The following is a 20,417-nucleotide window of genomic DNA, read 5'->3' on the forward strand; positions in this document are numbered from 1 at the left end:
ATATATGAATGAACAACGTAGCAGCGCCGCATCTAGTGGGTTCAACTGGGTAGGCTAACAAAAGCATTCAAATGCAATCAATGACACATACATCGTCATCGCATCTCGTGCGCCACTGATAAGGCTGCCTGACGGCTGACGCAGACCTTAGATTTTTTTTTTTTTATTCGACGAATATTCGAAAATTCAAAAAAAATTTGACAGCCCTAGTGTGTATTTATATACATAATAAATATACACAGTATATTTAGAACATTCTTTCAAACATCTTCTTTTGTGTTCTACAGGAGGAAGAAAGTCATGGAAGTTTGGAACAACATTAGGGTGAGAAAATGATGCCCCACATTCTTAACCTCATGCACTTAAACACACACAACTCATACTTAAAAAAAATGATTCACTGCATTTCTCTAGTATGCTTCCTAATCATTCCTAGTTGTCTAATAAACAACTAGATTACGAATATTACCGGCTCTTTGACAAACTTCTTTGTATGTCGCTTTGAATAAAAATAAAAAAAAGTTTACCATCATCAAACAACAGCTATTCTGTTCAAAATGAAGACACAAAGTAATTGGATGCTTTCTGGTTCTCAAATGTTAGTGGAGTATGTGATACACCTGCTAGAACACCTGTGTGAACTAGAAGGGAACTGACTTCCTACACCAACAGAAAATGACCTTTGGTCAAACTGGTTAAAAGTGAAGTTAGTTATGAGAAAAACTCTTGCATCATTTGTTTGCAGATGCAACTAAGTTTGATATTTTAATTGTGGCTTAAAGTTTTCAAATATGTTTTGTGGCCTCAGAGTGAGCATACAAAGAATATGGCTAGTAAATTAGGGCAGAGAGCACAGTTAACTGGTTCTGTGCTTATGTATATTTGTGCTGCTTTAAACTTACTACACCCTCAGCTATCTGATGGAGATGTAATATGATTAGCTAAAGAACCTTAACAAAAGGCCACTATGAAGGCAATCTGGTGCAAACCCTTTGGCTAATCAAAGCTATCACACAGCTTAATGTTTCAGAATGAGTGCTTTTCATTAGAGCATGTGGTACCTAGTGTGTAGATATCAAAGCATTTACTTTCTTTTTTTTTATATGCCTGGGTCTGATTCAGCATGTGCTAGTGTGTGAGTCAAAGTGTGTGTGCATGTTTATGTGAAGACAGTTGGGACTGATCATCAGAATTTCAGAATCTGAGTCCAGGATATTATGTTGGATACTGATTCATCATGACCAAAAAAACTCTTTCTCAGTCTTAGATAAAGGTGTTGAAAGTCTTACTTTGAATCCAGAAGCACAATCAACCATAGTTTAGTGTTAGTAGATCCTCAGATTTTTTTTTACAGCTTTCACTACTCATTAGGGCTGTCAAAAAAAAATTTGAATTTCGAATATTCGTCGAATAAAAATAAAAAAATCCACATTCGAATGCAAAAACGTTGCATTTTAATTTTAGGTCTGCATCTGCCATCAGGCAGCCTTACCAGTGACGCACGAAATGCGATGACAATGTAAGTGTCATTGCATTTTAATGCTTTTGTTAGCTTATCCAGTTGAACCCACTAGATGCGGCGCTGCTACGTTGTTCATTCAATATATAGCGGAAAACGAGAGCATCAGTGTGGCGAATATGTTGTTTATGGCGAAACTGGAACCAAAACGTTCACACAGAACGCATATTTATCACATTTTCTAATGCGCCCTCTTGTGGCCTCAGGAGAGAAGCCAAAAGCTTTTTTTCCCCCTAACTGAAATTATGCCTTTTAAATTCGAATATAATTAGTTTTTCAGTCATTTTGACAGCCCTACTACTCATTAATAATTATACATATTTCAGAGTGAAATGGGATATTAAAAAAGATCAACATTTTCAACATGGCTTTATCCATCAAGATAACATTGGATAATGAAAAATGGGCTTTCCATACCAGAATGCAGCCAGATCTGAGTTTAAATTTGCAGTCTACTCCCCTTCTGAATATTTAAAGAGGCTTTTTTGACCAGCTTGTGGAAGTTCAATATCATCCTAAAAAGCATCTTGACACTCCATTGCTTTTTTTCAAATCTATTGTTGGTGAAACCTTCATTTCATTACTGTTAACTACAATTAAATTACTTTAGAAAAGAATTGCAAAGCCATTATTTGACTATTGGTTAACAATAACCAATAACCCACACAGACAAAGTGACATCAGCCAACACAGAAATTTAAAAAAAAGAAACAAGTTATTAGTATAGTATTCCTGTATCTCAAACAGAAGAGCATGGGCTAGCAAGCCCAAGGTCATGGGTTCAATTCCCAGGCAATGCTTGAACTGATCAAAAGTATACCTAAAACGCAATGGAAGTCACACAGATTTAAGCATCTGCCAAATGCATAAATGTAAATGTATTATTTTGAGCAATGATTACAAAGCATTTATTTTACTTTGGAATAATGTGCATTGATGAACTGTACACAATAAGATTAGAAAAATGTGTATTAAAGGAATAGTTCATTCAAAAATGAAAATGAAAACTTCATGTTGAGCTGATGACAGAATTTTCATTTTTGGGTGAACTATCCCTTTAAGTAGTTAAAAATGATCAGTTTCATGTTGACTCCACTGATCCAGTCTGGATCCAAAACTGACCTATAGTTTAACACTAAGATCTGTCAGCAGCACACCCAGAGTTAATCTGAACTTAGCTTTGAAAGATTTAACCAATTTCAACCTCTTAAAATAACCTGAATAGCCTTTATCTGTATAACTGTGTTTTATAAAGCTGCAGTAAGCTCTCATCTAATTTTAAAATCTGCTTGTACCTTGCTAAAGGGTTAGTTCACCCAAAAATGGTCTTTAATCCATTTAGTGCAGCATTATAAAGGAATAATTTGACTGGCTACAACAGTGTGAGAGAGTAATTTCATTGGCCAATTTTTTTTAGATGAGAACGAAAACAAGAAAACAACTGAACGGGAAGACATTTAATCAACATCCTTAAATGCTCACAGATCAGTCTGGAAGCAATGCTAACAGTGAAAATGACAGTAAATGATGTTCTGCAATGGAAAACAACATTGCAGAAGATCATCGAATGATATTTAATGTACTTTCAATCAATGTTAAACAAGTTACTTCTTTTTGTTGATATTCTCTTGAGTCCAAGGCTGCAAGCTTTTGTGCCAAAGTTGATGAACTTGTATATTCAAGTAGCAACAGGGCTTGTCTTGCATAACAGCCTGTTGCAGACAGGAATATCAGAGAATAATTGGCTGCTAGCTAAAACTATGCATAAGCAGACTATAATGTCTTTATTCTGTTTTAAATGCCAAAATAAGACTAACCACAAAATACAGCTGAGATGCTTCAAGGGTCAAATTTTTGCTCTCAGACTATTTACTGAGGAAGACAACAAAGGGAACCATGTTGTCATACAAATGACCAGTAAACTAATAAAGGACGTCAAAGGAAATATATGCTACACATTATTTATGTTTCATTGAAAATGTTGTGATCATAAATAACAATGAACACTTTCTCATACACACTTAAGTAACTCACCTGACTCAGCCATCTACGCAGAGAAGGCATGTCCAAACCTGATCGTCACCTTCTTGTGTTCTCCCTCATCCCATCTATATCTCTTTTCCTCACTTTTCTGCGTCCTCACCTTTACTTTCCTGTACCTTCAGAGGGTAAGTGTGAGTCCCTCAAAGCTTTCTCTGTTCTTTTCTGTCCCTCCCTCTCTCCCTCTCTTAGCTGTTCCTCTGTTTTTTAGGACCTAGGGCTGACTCTGGCTCCGCCTGCCCTGCTGATTCAGAACAATGAAGTTTAGTCAGAGCACCGCACCGTGACATCCTTCTAGGAAGATCACCTTTAGTAACACAGCAGTTACAATCTCTCATACTCTCCTCCTCCCTTCTCTTCTCCCTCTGGGATGGCTTTATCTGTGGTAACAGTGTTTGATTGTGTGGAGGTTTGCTGCTTACAGTTTAAAGATACAAGCCTGTCAAAAAATACTGGCACGTGTTCATGGGTCAATCTCATGAAAACATCAACTGAAAAAATATATAATAAAAATGGACCATTAGGAATATTAAGATATTTTTTGTATTGTGACTTTCAAGACACCTTTTCAAATTTCTGATTGTGCTATTAGTTACACTGTAAAAAAAAATCTGTAGTTTTTACAAAATAATTTTGGCAGCTGTGGTTGCCAGAATAATTTCCCTCTCAGTCGTGAAGAACAAGCCACGGCTTTCTGTGCCCAAGAACACTTAAGACAGACAAACACATGGTCTGTTCTTACTCAGTAACACACACACTCGCACAGAGGAAGTCAGGAGGGCTGGAACAGTGAGTAATCCAAAAATAAAGAGAAGTCAGTGCCCTTTCAGCTTAGCAATGTATAATATAAAATTAATAAAATATTTAAAATTAAACAATAATTATCAAATAAATAATTTCATAATTTTAATAAGATAATAAAAAATAAATAATTAGAATAGACTAATAGTGTAAAAGTCTAATTATTTTATGTGAATAATTTAATAAAATATTAGAATAATTAAAACTGATTCCTTAAAACTCAGACTAGACTAATAGTTTTAGCATTATAAGAGTTCTAACATTTGAATTATTTATGCAAATAATTTAATTTAAAATTTTAATAAAATAATAAAAAATAGAATAATAGTTTAGAATAGAATAGTATTATTACTATTAGTATTATAAACTATTATTCATTAAAACTCAGAATAGACTAATAGTTCAAAAATTTGATACAATAATGTGAACCGTCAATGACATAATTCAGAACTGATTCAACCATTAATTTTACTAGGTTTTGTTTATATTGCTGCATATAAATGAACATTTTTAATTCTTTGCAACAATGGCTGTATCTATTCTACTATACATCCACAGTACAAACAACACACAAAACGACAGGTTTTTACGTTCACTATTAAAAATGAAAAGCTTGAAAAGTACACATACACACACATAGGTTGAGGAACTGTTTAAAAGGAGGAGAGAGCACCGGTCACATGAGGTGGAACTGAGTGTGGGACATGTGACTGTGACACACCTAGAAATGAGGTGGTTCCATTTACTACCGAAGAATCTGTGGCAGCACGAAAACACAAACACTATAGGAAAAACTGATGGAACTACTGGACTACACCAAAGTCCTTTTAAGGGTATTCTATAGTCTTTGACTACACTAAGCACAACGCAATGTTATAAAAGCCAGACAATCAGACAACCACTACAAAAGTGAACACAACACAATATGACAAGCTGGGAGAAAATGACTAATTATATTAATTGCCTTCATTCATGAGCAAAAACAGCTTTTATAGTCTATGTAAATGATTGGCATTTCGCATGCACACTTCCCCTCTTGTTCTTGACGTTCCTTCCTCTCACAACACATCTGACACTCCATCAGTCCCACTTCACAATGCCTTGAGAGTCATTAGTCTATGAACAGACTGTTGTTTGAATGAACACACTTACTGAACTGAACCAACTGCAACACCCTTTTGCTCTCAACATTAATACATTGTATTGAATTTACTACAAATAAAACACTGCTTTAAGCTATCTCAAGCTTTCAACAAGTAAAATCTCTTCCTACATACAGATAAATACCGTACAACAGCTACTGTTACAGTTGACTGAATGACCAAAAACCGCCATTTATTGTCTTTATTTACATAAATTAATTTAAACCTGTATTTAGCCCACCTTAATCGTGCAATACTACTTTTTGACCGTAACCATAATATTCGAACTATTATTTTACTAGCAAACTGACAGACTGGTTCTGTCTCAAAATATAGTGAACTGCCTACCTAGACAGCATTGTGATGCCCTTCGGCGCGTTATGAACATTTGAATCAATGCCCAGAAATGCAGTCTAGATAGGCAGCTCGGTAAGTTTTGAAACAGAAATACTAAAACAACTTTACAAAGAAAGTGAATTATCTACATATATTCTCTAAAGCTTTATATAAAACACTCGGTATTGCCTCTTCACGAGGGGAAAACGAAACAATATAAGGAAATAACAAAGGGATTAATTATTTTTCTGTGGGCTAATGTTCACTAAACTCTCATTAGTGGCTAACCGACTAGCTAACCATGCTAACACACATAACTTTTCAACTAAACAATCTCCAAACCAAGTTCATAAAGGTACTCACGGTCTCCTGCTCGCTTTTCACATCCCTCCGCAGTAAATGAAAGATGTGGAAGCGCGCTTTCATCGCTTCAGCCATCCAGATCTCATGGAGAAAGTGAAACTACTGGGAGTTCGTAGTGTGTGTGTAGCCGTTTGAACGGCGCTCAGTGGGATGTGACGGTAGACTAACATTCAAATGATGGGAGAAAATTGCACTGGAGTATCAGAATCACATCCACGGGGACTAGGGTTGCCAACTTCAGAAAATGAAAATACGGGACAATAAGTGTTAAATTGTGAGCTTAAAAATAAGTTTCGTTTAGATCCTATCGGACGGGGGTTGCATTAATCTAGTTGGAATATAAATTAAACCTACGTTAGTTAACTTTAGACTAGGGTTAAGATTTATAAGTAATAATATTAATGGTTTGTTGACTGAAATATTTATTTACTCTCCATGCGTTTAAGATTTTCAAAGTTCAGGATTTGACCACCACCTGCTGGCAGATAGGATTGTATACAATCCTGTACTATTGACAGGCATAACATATAGCATTTTTATTGTCTATTTTATCAAATATTTTTCATCAAAAATTTTAATTATAACACTGTATATACTGACAGACTGCAAGAACATATGGTTTTTTTATTTAATAAATATTTCCATTACAAATGATAAATTAAGACAATGTAACAGACTGACAGACTAGAAACATAAAGCATTTTCGCCTATATATTTTTTAAATTGCAAATTATAAGCCTAACAATTTTCAAACATTTTAAATTAATAAACATATATTTTAGAATATCTTTGTATTTATGTAATTTGCTTTAATGACAGAATCACTCATGACAATCATATTTTACAGCATAATTTGAGAAAGAGCATCTTTTGTATCGTTTTCAACAAAAAATTTACATCTTTATTTACTCATTTAAATGTGTAATATGCTGTCAGATGTTTGGACCCCACAACTGGAACAAAAGTGACTCTCCAAAATTCCAAACTAAATTAAATTTATTCAGTGAGATGTTATTTTATATGATTCGATCAATTTTGTGTCCATTGTGTCCCACTATCTCTCTGTCCTACTTAAATTGATCCGGTACCCTTGATACTGTAACGGATATCTATCTAATCTTTTTTCCCTTACTAGAAACAGCAAATACCTTAAAGTATTATAAATATGATACATGAGCCATCGAGGCTGTACAAAAATAAATAAATAAATACTTCTTGTTTTATCTAAAATAATGTTAAATATGAAATAAATGTTAAAATACATTCAGTTTTAAAAGTATAGCCACAAGACTTAAACATATTATACATGTTGGCATGCTACTAGTTTGACAAAATCACTAAATAACTTTGTGTAAAGTTATATCTAATTTTTCACCTCCTGTAAACCCAGTAACTTCTGCACAAGGGTGCAGAATATAGTAGGGTTGCTAAGGACATGTCCCTACCAATATCCAGCGAATACTGAATTGTCCATAGCAATAATTTGATCAAACAATTCAAATATATTTATATGTAACCACTGCTGTTGTAGTTTTGGCCTCATCTAAAACTGATCATTGACATTACCTAAGAAGTTATGCTAGAAAACTGCACATGCATTTAATGCATGGACAGAGTAAAAACAAGAACATTTATCCTCTTTAACTTAATGTTGTTAAACTGAATGAACAAAGCAGACTTAAATATCTACATTAATATCTACATCTACATAAATTAAAAACAACACTCAGATAAAAGTGTAAAAGTGTGCAGTTTATCTGTCAATCAGATGTGTTTAAACGTTGTGGTCATTACTATAACAACAATAGGGTCCGGGGGGCATTTGCTTTCAGAATCATCATTGGTCCAGTTCATTTTAATATTGAAATAATGCGATGCACAGTGTCATTAAAAAGCCCTCCACCGCCAGAAAAACATAATTCGCACCATAAACTGTGTAATTCATCTCCATACATCAGCATGGAAGCCCATTTCCACCACTGAATAAAAATAAAAAGGTAATTGCGACTTTTTATCTCGCAATTGTGACTTTTTCCTCAGAATTGCGAGATATAAACTGGAAATTCTTACTTTTCTCAGAATTGCGAGATATGAACTTGCAATTGCGAAGTCAGAATTGTAAGATAAACTCTTGTAAGATATAATTCTGAGAACATCAGTCTTTTTTTCTCCTCAGAATTGGACTTTATAACTCGCAATTGCGAATTTATATCTCACAATTCTGAGAAATAAACTCACAATTGCAAGAAAAAAGACAGAATTACGAGATACAAACTCACACTCGCATCTTGAGTTCATATCTCGTGATTCTGAATTTATTTCTCAGAACTGCAAGTTTATATCCTGCCATTCTGACTTTCTATCTTGCTATTCTGACATTTCAGCTCGCAATTGTGAGTTTTACTTTTTATCTCACAATTCTGAGAAAAAAAAGTCAGAATTGTGAGTTTATGTCACGCAATTGCAAGATGTAAACTCGCAGGAAAAAAAAGTCAGAATTGTGAGATTAGTCGCAATTACCTTTTTTATTTTTTATTCAGTGACAGAAATGGGCTTCCATACATTGAACATACTGACATAAAAAAAACTCTCACGATAAGGAAATTGTAGTCAAAAGCCTATCATGAATGCAAAAAATGAGGAGAGGGGGGGCTCCTCACAAGTTCATCACAAGTTCATTCACCACTAAAACAAGTTAAACTTTTTTAGGAGGAATTCATTTAAAGGGTTAGTTCACCCAAAAATAAAAATTAGGCTGTTTTACTCACCCCCGATGCATCCTAGGTGTATATGACTTTCTTCTTTCAGACGAATCCAGTTGGCGTTATATTAAAAATTGTCTTTGATCTTTCAAGCTCTATCGTTGTACTCAGCGGGTGTTGAGTGCTTTAACAAAAATGCAAGTTTAAGTAATTTTAGCAAAGATTTCTCAATGGCAAATGCATTACTACAAACTCATTTTTGGGGGGCAAAAAATTCATCCATTCATTTTTTAAAACATTATTTGACCTCATAATTTTTAATCAAGATGTTATGACTACAGACTTTTCTCTGGTGACATATGCTGGACTTCTCCAATCATTTGCTCTGCTTAAACCCCGCCCCTCCACAATCAACTGCAAGCACAAAGGCCACACCTCAAAATCCAATCAGCAACCAATGGACGGAACCAATTCATTGCCCTGCATTTTTTTCTATTTTGATAATACATTACACTCAGATGTACATCACAATATTTAAGAAAAGATCTGTCACTTCTTCTGTTTCATCACGACTTTAAGTTACCCATAACTACATATAAAACACATATAATGCCATAGTTCAAATTTGACTTGTTATTTTCACAGCTGTCACTCTAATATTACAGAGATATTATGAACAACATGAAGGATACAAAGGTATTTGGTATATGTTAAGCTGTTGAGCCAAAGGCCGAAGCACAGCTGTGGGGTCTCAGTCTCACATGAAAGATGTGGAATTATCTTTGTTAGTATTGTGGTTAAACTGGCTGGTGAAAAGCTAACATGAAAGCTGATAATTTATGGTTAAATGAAGAGGACATTCAACTGTTGTTTTTCAGTTTAAAAAAAGAACATGGAGTGTGTGGAGTTGAGGGAAGACTATCTATGATCACTATGATCTCAGATATCTCAGACATTCACACTTGCACGCACACACTGATTTTGGAAAGTGTGAGTGCATGAGTAACAGGTGGTCAAAAGACAGCGACATAAACACCTGTCTATCTCTTTTTCTATCTCTCTGTCTGTTTACCACGTCAATAAAAAGTCACCAGGAGTCCGTAGCCACATTGTGGCTGGCTCACTGACACAGGAAATGGTTACTATGACAACTTAGATCTACATCCTGCCTAAATGCAGGTTGATGAAGGAAGTTTCACGATTTATATCTCAGACTCTCCATCACAATAAATCAATATTAGTTCCCAATGTTCTTCAAAATAACTTATTTTGTGTTCCACAGAAGAAAAGAAATCATACAGGTTTTAAAACCATGAGGGTGAGTAAATGATGACGGTATCAATCCCTTGAGATTGGGGTAGCCCAATAATAAGAAGCCACCTAGCAACCCCCAAAACACCTTAGCAACCGCCCAGCAATGGCCTGGCATCTACCTGCAACACTCTAGCATTGCGGTGGAATGTTCTGCATGGACAGCACTCTTGTAAAATGACTTTATGGTTGTTTTCGTTGATTGTCATTGTGCTGTTATGGTACTGTGTCTTATTTGAACAAAGCTCATCCACAGATGCACACACCCATAAGGAGGGAGGGTTGACATTTAAACATCTGAGCTTTCCTTCATCAAAGTAGATTCACTTCAAAGTCATGTGAGAATAACATCTATGGTTAACCTCTAATAGTTCTAACAGCCATAAACACACCAATTTATTGTTATAGTGACAATGCTTGGTATGAAAGTTTATTTCCTCCATGAAATAAAAAGGTAATTGTGACCTTTTTTAGCTCACAATTGTGAGGCTATAGCTCACAAGTCAGACTTTTTTCTCAGAAATTCAAGTTTATATCTTGCAATTGCAAATTGACATCTTGCAGAATTCTGCATGTGCATGTAGTCAGGTTGTCTAAATATTCTGGGCTAAAAAAAAAAGAGAATTGCAAGACATAAACTTAAAATTTCGAGAGAAAAAGTCAAAATTGTGAGATTTAAACTCAGAGTTTGAGAAAAAATGACCTGTAAACTTGCAATTACGAGTTTATAACTTGCAATTGCAATATATAAACTGACAATTCTGAGAAAAAAAGTGTGAATTGTGAGATAAAGTTGCAATTACCTCTTTTATATTTTTATTCCATGGCAGAAATAAGCTTCTGTAGCTTGGTGTCCATTCCATTTTCAATTTAGCTTGCACAGGCACTTCAACTAAATTTGAAGTTCATATTAATCAATAAAATGCTGCTAATCCAAAAAATGTCCCCTTACCTTCATCTGGTCCTGGCAGCGGAATACATAGCAGGCTGCTTTCTTCTCCTCTCTGAGCAGACAGCCGAAATAGCTGGGCTCTTGGCTGTTGTGAATGAGTTTGGTGATACGATGAGGCCTGTGATCAAACAGAACCATATGTTGCAATGGGTCCCATGGCTTCCCCGGGCCTGCCGTGTCCAGAATGCAACACACTGAATTGGCTGAAATCTGCAGTACCACAGGCTGATCTCGAACCTTGGACCATCAGGAAAAAAAAACATATTATAGTACGTCAGTATTGTCAATAACAAGTACCATAGTATTTTAAAAAATAATACTTCTTTGTACCCCTGATCTTAACACTAATTCTTCTATTATTCCTCAGTAAAATTGTTTCATATGTACTTTAACGTTCAAAAGTTTGCGATCAATTAGATATTTCTTGAGCATCAAAGCATGATTTAGAATTATTTCTAAAGGATCATGTGACTCTAAAGACTGGAGTAATGACTAGCCTACTGAAAATTCAGCTTTGCATCACAGGACAAAATTATATTTGAAAATGTATTAAAATATAAAACAGTATTTGAAATTGTGATAACATTCCACAATATGCCTGTTTTACTGTATTTTTGATGGTGAGAATAAGAGACTAAAACATAACTTAACAGACTAACTCCAGCTTTTAAACAGCAGGCAGAGAATATACATTTACAATACAATACATTAGGCTTTACATAGCCGTGTTTTTATTTTTTTGGTAACATACATTTAATTAGTATTACATATACTAACCTCTGGAGAGTGAGCACCATTGAATTCAAGGTTTCTGTTCTTCTCCCCAAGTCGGGGCCTCCGTATTTCAGCCACCACCCAGGGAAGCATCGCCATGGTGGTCTGTGGATGTATGGCCAAAGATCCAACCAGAGTTAGCCTGTACTGAATCTCCTCTTCCCCTTCTTCTTTCTTCCTCTTACCCTCTGATCCAGGAAGTGTTTGTGTAAGGGCACAGATAGGATGAGCTTTGATTGGGTCATCCCTGGGTTTGACCTTGAAACAAATGCCCTCCATGCTCCTAGTTAAAAAATGAGGAACTAGGTGTAACCTCAAAAGACAAAAGAAAAAAAACACCAACATTAACGAAGCAGGCGGTTCAGTGAGCAGATACAATTAAGGTACAACACACTGTTTGAGGAAGATCATTGCCTATGACAAACCCTTTGAGCACATCTTCATCAACTTTGCCATTTGCAGGGGATTAAAACAGCTTACTCTGAAAGCCCCTGCAAATGTTACAGAAGGACACAGGCAAAGAATACTTTTTTCCTTTGATTCTCTTTAGAAATTACAAGCTTGAGAAAAAGCAATCTTACTGTTCATTAAATAGTATTAATTCTTATTTAAGGTAGGCTAAAACCACTGTTATTTTGGCATTTTCTATGTTATTAGTAAGCTATTTATTAATATTTTGAATTGGCTTTTATATATTTACAGGTTTTATTTGAATTTTACTTTTAGTAATTTTGTTATGTGCTTTTGTCATTTTTATTATTTTTTTTTAATATTGCCATGACAACATTTCTCATTTTCATTCCAGTTTTAAAGTTTTTCCATCTAATATTTATATTTCATTTTATTTCAGCTTCATTTCAGTTGCCAAAAATGATTTTAAATAGTTTTAGTTGACAATAACAACAATGGCTAAAATCTTATGTGCTTAATTTGGTAACATCTAAATAAACTGATTAGTCTAGCTAGCATATTTAATATAACCTAGAACCATGCCTGCATTCTGTTACACAAACAAAGGTCATTTTTAAGGATCAGAGCAATTTGTGATAGAGCCAAGGGATGCACCCTTCAGAACAGACTTTGAAGCATTGGAAGATATTGTCCTCCTGCACTGATCTGAGACGGGTTCCTCATGAGGCACAAACACACTGAACCAACAGTGAGTATAAATAGCCAAGCATGTCTAATGAGACACAACTGCTATTTAGAGAGGTCAACAGAAAGTTTCTCTGATAGCAATAAGGCAATCACAACAAAAATATATAAGACAGGTCATGGAGTCATATCAGCAACTCTCAAATCACCTCAAAAAACACTTTTTCTTTCTAAAAAGATTTTAAGGACATGTGACAAGGTCATAGGTTTGCTACAGCGCCATAATTTGCTTTAGATAGGTTACTTTTAAGTATGTATTCTATATACAAACAAAAAACTAGCATAGGAGACAAGTTGTAACTTTCATTTACCTTTACTCACAATGCACCGCCTTGAGGAAGTGTTTGAATAACGGTCCCGTTAGATTTTGACAATACAGGCTAATGTCCCATTGGGAACTGATTTTCAGGTTGCCTTTTCTACAAAATAGTCGATTCATCACATCTGTCGCTCTCCATACATAGCATTCAATAACGCGACAGTAGTATACGGAGCTGAGTGGTGCTCGCTGCGCGTGCGATTGAGGAAGTCTTGTTCTCATCTGACGTTTGAATGAACTTCTGATGGTGAGCACTGAGCAGATCACGGGGAGAGGGAGAGAGAGACTACCGGTACTTGCCAGAACTAACAGGAAATAAATAAAAAAATCACAATGAAATCCACAATGCATATTAAAGCTGCTGAGTTTATTAGCGTTAGTTTTTGAAAGCTTTTAAAGGGATAGTTAAAAAGAAGAATGGGGAAAATTGTCATTATTACTCATCATCATGCTGTTTCCCGAATTACTTTCTTTCTTTCTTTCTTCTGAGGAACTCGAAAGGAAATGATAGAATTGATGACTGACAGTTTTATTGCATATTAATAAAAGTGAATAGTGACCGCTAGCATGGGGTGAGCAAAATTATTGACCGAATTTAAATTTTTGGGGAACTTTCTTTAAATTGTACTTCTTTCCATTCTAGTTACACAGTCCGCGAAATAATGTAAAATTTAGTCGCGCTTTAGCTAACGTTACAGTGTCCATAACGTTGACCTAAACACAGCGTCAAAGTACTCAATTTAATATTTGATATTGTCTTTAATAGTATGAACATGCAATAGGTGTATTATATGGATACTTTAAAGCAGTGTTACACAAAATAATGTGCCTTTATCCAGCGTCGTACCTGCTGCCTTCACTGTCCAGTTTGATAAATCCCAGTGCGCGTGCCCACAGGCAGCTCTTGCTCTTCATTTATGACACAACTGCTCTCCTCAGGTTTTTTTTGCAGTCTATGGGTTTGTTACACAAACCACTGCGAGCACACGCGCGCGCGCGCGCACACACACACACACACACACACACACACACACAGTACAGTCAACTGTGTGAGCAAGACTATAAATAAAGACCGAGATTGCCTATACCTGAAAAGTTTAAAATAGCTAAAACAAGTTTACCTACACAATTATAGACTAACAGCCTATAGATTTTCACTGGACAAAAAAGAATAGGTCTAAATAAGTAGGTCTACATATCTGTTATATACTGAAATACTTCGTCAAACATATCAAAGTAATCCTAACCCTGCTGAAAAAAACAATAGAAACCATCACAGAAATTCGAATGGTTTCCACTACAGATACCATTACAAAGATTACAAACTATCAACTTTTATCCATTAAAAACATTAAAAAATGGTTTCCTGTAGTGTGTTTTGGGACATATGCCATTAGGATTTAGTGGTTTTAACAAGCCACCAATAGAGTAGAGACCCACAGGCACCATTACAGTTTCCATTAAAACCAGTACAATTCGCATTATAACCAGTAAAACCATTACAAATTCTGTGATGGTTTCTGTTGTTTGTTTGTTTTTTAGCAGGGAACATTTTCCAAGCATAATTTCGAATACAAGTGTCCATAAACTTTAATAAAACCCACTGTTTTAAGTTGGTGAAAGGCTGTAAAAAAAAAAAAAGGCAATACAAAAATGAAGTAATACAAATGCAAACAAATAACAATAAAGGCAACAAATATAAAGATAAATCAAAAACATGAATTTAACAAATGTTAAAAATAAAATCAAAGTTTTGGGATCAACTATACCCTCTGCTGGCCTTAAACAGATAATACATGCATTGGCTTTCATAGTCAGACCTCAGGAAAGTACAATTTAATGAACCCATGAGTTTGAGACTTTTATGAGACTTTTAAAAATGGACAGTGAATGTTGGATTAACATGTTTAATCAAGGAATAAAATGTGTTTAATTTGTTATATAAGATCCATTTTATTTATTTCTACATTGTTATCACACACTCCCACACAGACAAAAGACCATTTTGTTGTTGTTACCACTTGCTGTTTATTGATTCCAAATAGAGGGGAAAAACAGCATTGTGAGAAAAGTATTAAACTGAAGAGCTCCTGAAACATATCAAATCACTTTACATGAAAAAGAAGTCAACAGGCATTTTAACGCATCTGGTGGTTTGGCTAGTCAGCCTTACATTAGATGACATAGTCCACTTTGGAGTTTGTAGTAAGGCATATGCTCTGTTAAACAACTGTTTGCCAAAATGAGATGTCTAAAAAACAAGCTGCTTTAACAACACAAACACTAATCTATTCAAGGAATACTTTTCCTTTCTGTTCAAATGTAAAACCTTCCAAATATGTTCCCAGCCTCAACCTCACGGCTAAAAGTTCTGAATGAATTATCAAACTGGTTGAGTTTGATATTCAAAATGTAAATAAACATTTACAAACAAATTGCATGTAATCAAACAGTTACATGTCACTGAACATAGATGATTGAATAAAGACGCAATGGAATCATGTAAACGTGGAAAATTAAAATGTAGATATCATTTTTTTTTTTCCACAGTAAGGCTGTTAGGTCCCTCTAATCTGGATTTGAGCATTGCTGGTATAAAATGACATAAGCTGGCTTTTTGATTTCTGAGGTTATTTGGTTGGCTGAATTAAACAGTAACTACATATTGTCCTCTGCTCCAGCAATATGGAATCATTTCTGTCAATCAACTCAACTAATATATCTGCTTTATATTAATTCAAATACACTTTCTTTGCAACATTAGTACATTCATAGTTCACTACTGTAGGTCAAAAAGGCAAAAAATAAAATAAAATAAAAAAATTCTCATCCGATAACATTGTAGATTACAAAACTGAAAGGTGAAAAAATGTAAAAGTGCAAAAATGAAAAAGGCAATAGGTATGTTCATGTGGCACCAGCTTTGATCTACATTTCCTGCATTAAAAGTAAGTAAGTGCAAAGTAAGTAAGTCCTCTTTAGATTGAGACCCAGAATATGTACGTTTTAATAAGAGTGGTTATGTGTGGTATGTTAAGACTAATAGCTGAATTAGACAAAATCTTTGTAAACCTGAGTGATAGTATCTCTCACTCTGGTCGAGGAGTCAAGTTGTTTTTCTCTGGTTGGTAGAAGTGTTCCACGATGGCATCAACCAAGTTATCCAGTTCAGTTTTCAGCTGGTTAAGATCACTAGAGAAAAGACAGACAGAAAAATTGTTTTTAAAATATTATGAGCTATTCATGTGCCAAGACTACGATTAAGGCTCTATGGCCACGATCATGCTAACATACTGCTTTTACTATTATTGCAGCGTACAGTGCGCAGAGTATGCAAATTTTGTGTCTGCATAGAATACCCTGATGACCTATTACCTTTAATTTGTTTTATTAACTTAGTAATATTCTATAAATAAAGTTAATAAAATATGCTGCATGTGACAACAGCATACAAAGCTACAGTTGTAAATATTTATCATATAATAACGACGACTGTTATTATATAGTTTAAAAAAGTGGCATACTCAAGCAGGTGATCAGCTAAAAACAAGAGTTTTTCCCCCATTTAATATGACTATACAATTTTTAAATAATAATAATAATAATAACAATAATAAAATAATATAGAATGATATGTAATATATTATTATTATTAAAATATTTGTATAAAAACTAAAATCAAAAAAATATATCACTATTGCAATTTGCAACTATACTGCTATACTGTAACATAGAAACAGTACTTCATAATAATAATAATTTTACACACACACACACACACACAGACGCACACACAACATTAAGAATTCTAACTAAAGTAATATACAATTTAATGTAATATATTATTATTATTGTATAGTCACATTGAATAGTATTACAGAATAGAATAGTATGATACTAATTCTAATAGTATATTATGATACATAAGAATAATAAATTCTATATTATTATATTACTATTAATATATATTATTATACAGTATGTAATGTATGATTATTATTGTTATTGTTGAATGTAAAAAAAACTGCAATAGTAATTATTTGATTTGTCTATTTTTATAAATTAAGTAATAATAAAATAAAAATCACCTTTAATAATAATAACAACAATAATAATATATTGCAAAGTAATTTATAAAAAATAAACAAATCAAAAAAATATTACTACAGCAATAATATGTTTGCATTAAATAATAATAATAATTCTACATACAGTATATTAATAATTATTATTTTAAAATTAGGCCTATAGTAATAGTGTGAAATAATGAAGCTGTCTAAAACCTGTTTCCTGGTGCAGCACAGAGCTCTGTGTAATATTTGATTTTAGGTTCTGTTCCGCTGGTTCTTATTGTAGCCACGCCTCCATTAGCAAAGGTGAAGGTAATCATCTGACTGCTTTTACTGGTGGGCAGAATCTGTGAGTAATAGTAAAGGACACACAGATATAGGATAAGAAAACTTGAAATAAGATCAACTATCACAATAATTCTAATCATTATGGGCTACGCACAGCCTTGTTGTCCGGCTGGTTGCTGTCATATCCAGTCGTAAGGTCTCTCACTGCTGTGATGGCAAAGCCCCCACACTCTTTAGGGTATGAATTCTCCCCGTCGTAGTTCCGAAGACACTCAAACATCTGTTTAATAGTGTCTTGGTTGCGACAGATGAAGTAGGAATTCTTGGAAATGTGGTAACCGTACCTGAAAAAAGACGATGTGAAAACTATGATTAACAAGAAGATTCAGAACATAAATTATTAGAGATGTCAATGCCAAAGTTTTTGTGACATACTCCTCATAAATGGATCTGAGTTGATGGGACAGAGTTATATTTTTAGAAGCCAGGTAAGAGACAAACTCGCCAGCAATGGCAGCCGCACTCACACCATCTTTGTCCAAAACTGCAGGAGAACACATGTAACCTACAACAACAGAGCAACCAAAGAAAAATATTAAAGCTTTCCTTTAATAAAGTCTGCACCACTGTGTTTTTTTTTTGTTTTTTTTTACGTTTCAATACAATTATGATATTGTGATGCATAAAAATGAACAGACACTGACAACTACTTGTGGTTTGAACCCAAGATCAAAATTCAGACTGTTACACAAATGCACATAAATGTTCAGCATCTTGCGGTGTGGATGCCACTGTACCAATAGCTTCTTCAAAAGCAAACAGAACAGTCTTTCCCTGGTCCATCAGCTCTCTGGCTCTATTTCCCATCCATTTAAAGCCTGTTAGAGTTTCCTGTAAAAGACAGATGCAGAGGGTCAGACAGTAGAACATCAAAAGTGAGTAATCAATTATTTTTCCACACATGATACTGTACAAAATAAGAGTATGCCTTCAGAGTAGCTGCACTTTCTGACCGAAGAATTTCCATTATTTTTCCAAGACTCTTCCAGTTGTCCCTGATGACTGGATAAGGATTTTTTAAAATCATTTTATGTGAGATTGCGCTTACAAAGAGTCATTTCTAGCCAAAGAAATACTTAAAAACTGAGAATTATAAGAATATGTTAATGACTATTTAAGATTGTATACATTTTCATGGATTTTTCCACACTTTTGCAATTCCCTGATATTTCCAGGATCTCCAGGGCTGGGGAAACGCACATTATTATTGACCCATGAAACAGTCAATTTGTCAAATACTAAATTCAATTTATAATTTAGACCATAATCATATAAAATACAAGATTACACTAAAATTGTCCCAGTATTTTACCAATTCTAATATTCACTGCTGTCAGAAAAGAACATTTTCCTTTGGTTAAGAGCTGTGGATCTCAACCAGAGGGCCTCTGCAAACTTTAAGGGCAGGCCCAATAAGATTTACAATTATTAAAATGTAGTAATATTAACATAATCTTCATTGGAATGCTAAAAACATTATAGATAGGAGGGTCTTCAAATATATTCTTGGACAAGGGGTGGGAAGGTTGAGAACCACTGGGTTAGAGAAACCACTACACTTTATGGGGTAAAAAGCAGAGGTACCTCAAAGTGGAAGCCCTCTTTTACAGCAATGGCACTGAGTATTTTTGAGGAGACGGTGCTGGATAGCATGTAGACATCCTTAATGGAGGCTTTTCCCTCTCCTTTCTGCAGCTTCCAGCACTGGAAAATCCACCAGCCGAGTAAAGCACCCAACTCATTCCCAGAGAACACCCTCCACTGCCCACTACCGAAAGAATTATTGCTATTCAGAAAAATGACACACTGAATGAAAATCAACACAAAATGCCAAATAACACTGACCTCTCCTGTTTCTCTGCAATAGCTAGTCGGTCAGCATCAGGGTCATTTGCCAGAATAACAGTTGCTCCCTCTTTATCTGCAAGCGCGAAGGATAATGTCTACATACACAAACATAGATTACTGTCCATCTGGCATTACATAACAAAACCACAAAATATATATATATCACTTTTTCTAATGTCATTTGTGTGTGTGTGTATCAGTGTATTGTACCAAGACTCCCTCTCCCTCCTCAGGGTTGGGGTATTTGACGGTGGGGAACTCTGGGTCAGGATCTTTCTGCTGTTCCACGGCATATGGAGGATGAAGGTCAAAGGCCTTAAAAGCAGCCTGGACAAAAATATGGCCCACCCCATGAACTGAGGTATGGACAATCTTCACCTCTGAATTCGTATTCAGCTCCCTGTGAGAATGTGTGAAAACCAGACTTATGGGTATTAGCACTGACGTCCAGATTTGATTCAGATTCATTACGGCCTTAAAGGGATAGTTCACCCAAAAATGAAAATTTGATGTTTATCTGCTTACCCTCAGGGCATCCAAGATGTAGGTGACTGTTGACTTAAAAATCTTCGTTTGCGTTTTACTGAAGAAACAATTTCACCTACATCTTGGATGCCCTGGGGGTAAGCAGATAAACATAAAATTTTCATTTTTGGGTGAACTATCCCTTTAAGTAGCATATAAATATATAGTTCAGTCATGAAACTCTAGATGGCGCATTCTGACGGGGTGTTAAC

At 34.8% G+C, this 20,417-nt stretch overlaps 1 protein-coding gene and 1 pseudogene across 2 annotated transcripts in view; both read right to left on the bottom strand.

Moving 5' to 3' along the window:
* LOC107754138 (TBC1 domain family member 1-like) overlaps nt 1-13,629 on the bottom strand; it is an 81,422-nt gene extending 67,793 nt beyond the window's left edge. For both annotated transcript variants that reach the window (XM_016570462.1, XM_016570461.1), the window contains exons 1-3: nt 13,407-13,629; nt 11,944-12,253; nt 11,167-11,403 (exon numbers count right to left, since the gene is read on the bottom strand). In XM_016570462.1, the coding sequence (XP_016425948.1) occupies nt 11,167-11,403; nt 11,944-12,219 (513 nt within the window). In that variant the 5' untranslated portion in view covers nt 12,220-12,253; nt 13,407-13,629. The remainder of the gene's footprint in view (nt 1-11,166; nt 11,404-11,943; nt 12,254-13,406) is intronic.
* A 1,786-nt stretch (nt 13,630-15,415) lies between these two features.
* The window catches only part of LOC107754140 (phosphoglucomutase-2-like), a 12,072-nt pseudogene continuing 7,070 nt past the window's right edge, over nt 15,416-20,417 (bottom strand).

This window comes from Sinocyclocheilus rhinocerous, unplaced genomic scaffold, assembly GCF_001515625.1.
Source record: "Sinocyclocheilus rhinocerous isolate Xijiao unplaced genomic scaffold, SAMN03320098_v1.1 scaffold681, whole genome shotgun sequence".
NCBI classification, from domain to species: domain Eukaryota; kingdom Metazoa; phylum Chordata; class Actinopteri; order Cypriniformes; family Cyprinidae; genus Sinocyclocheilus; species Sinocyclocheilus rhinocerous.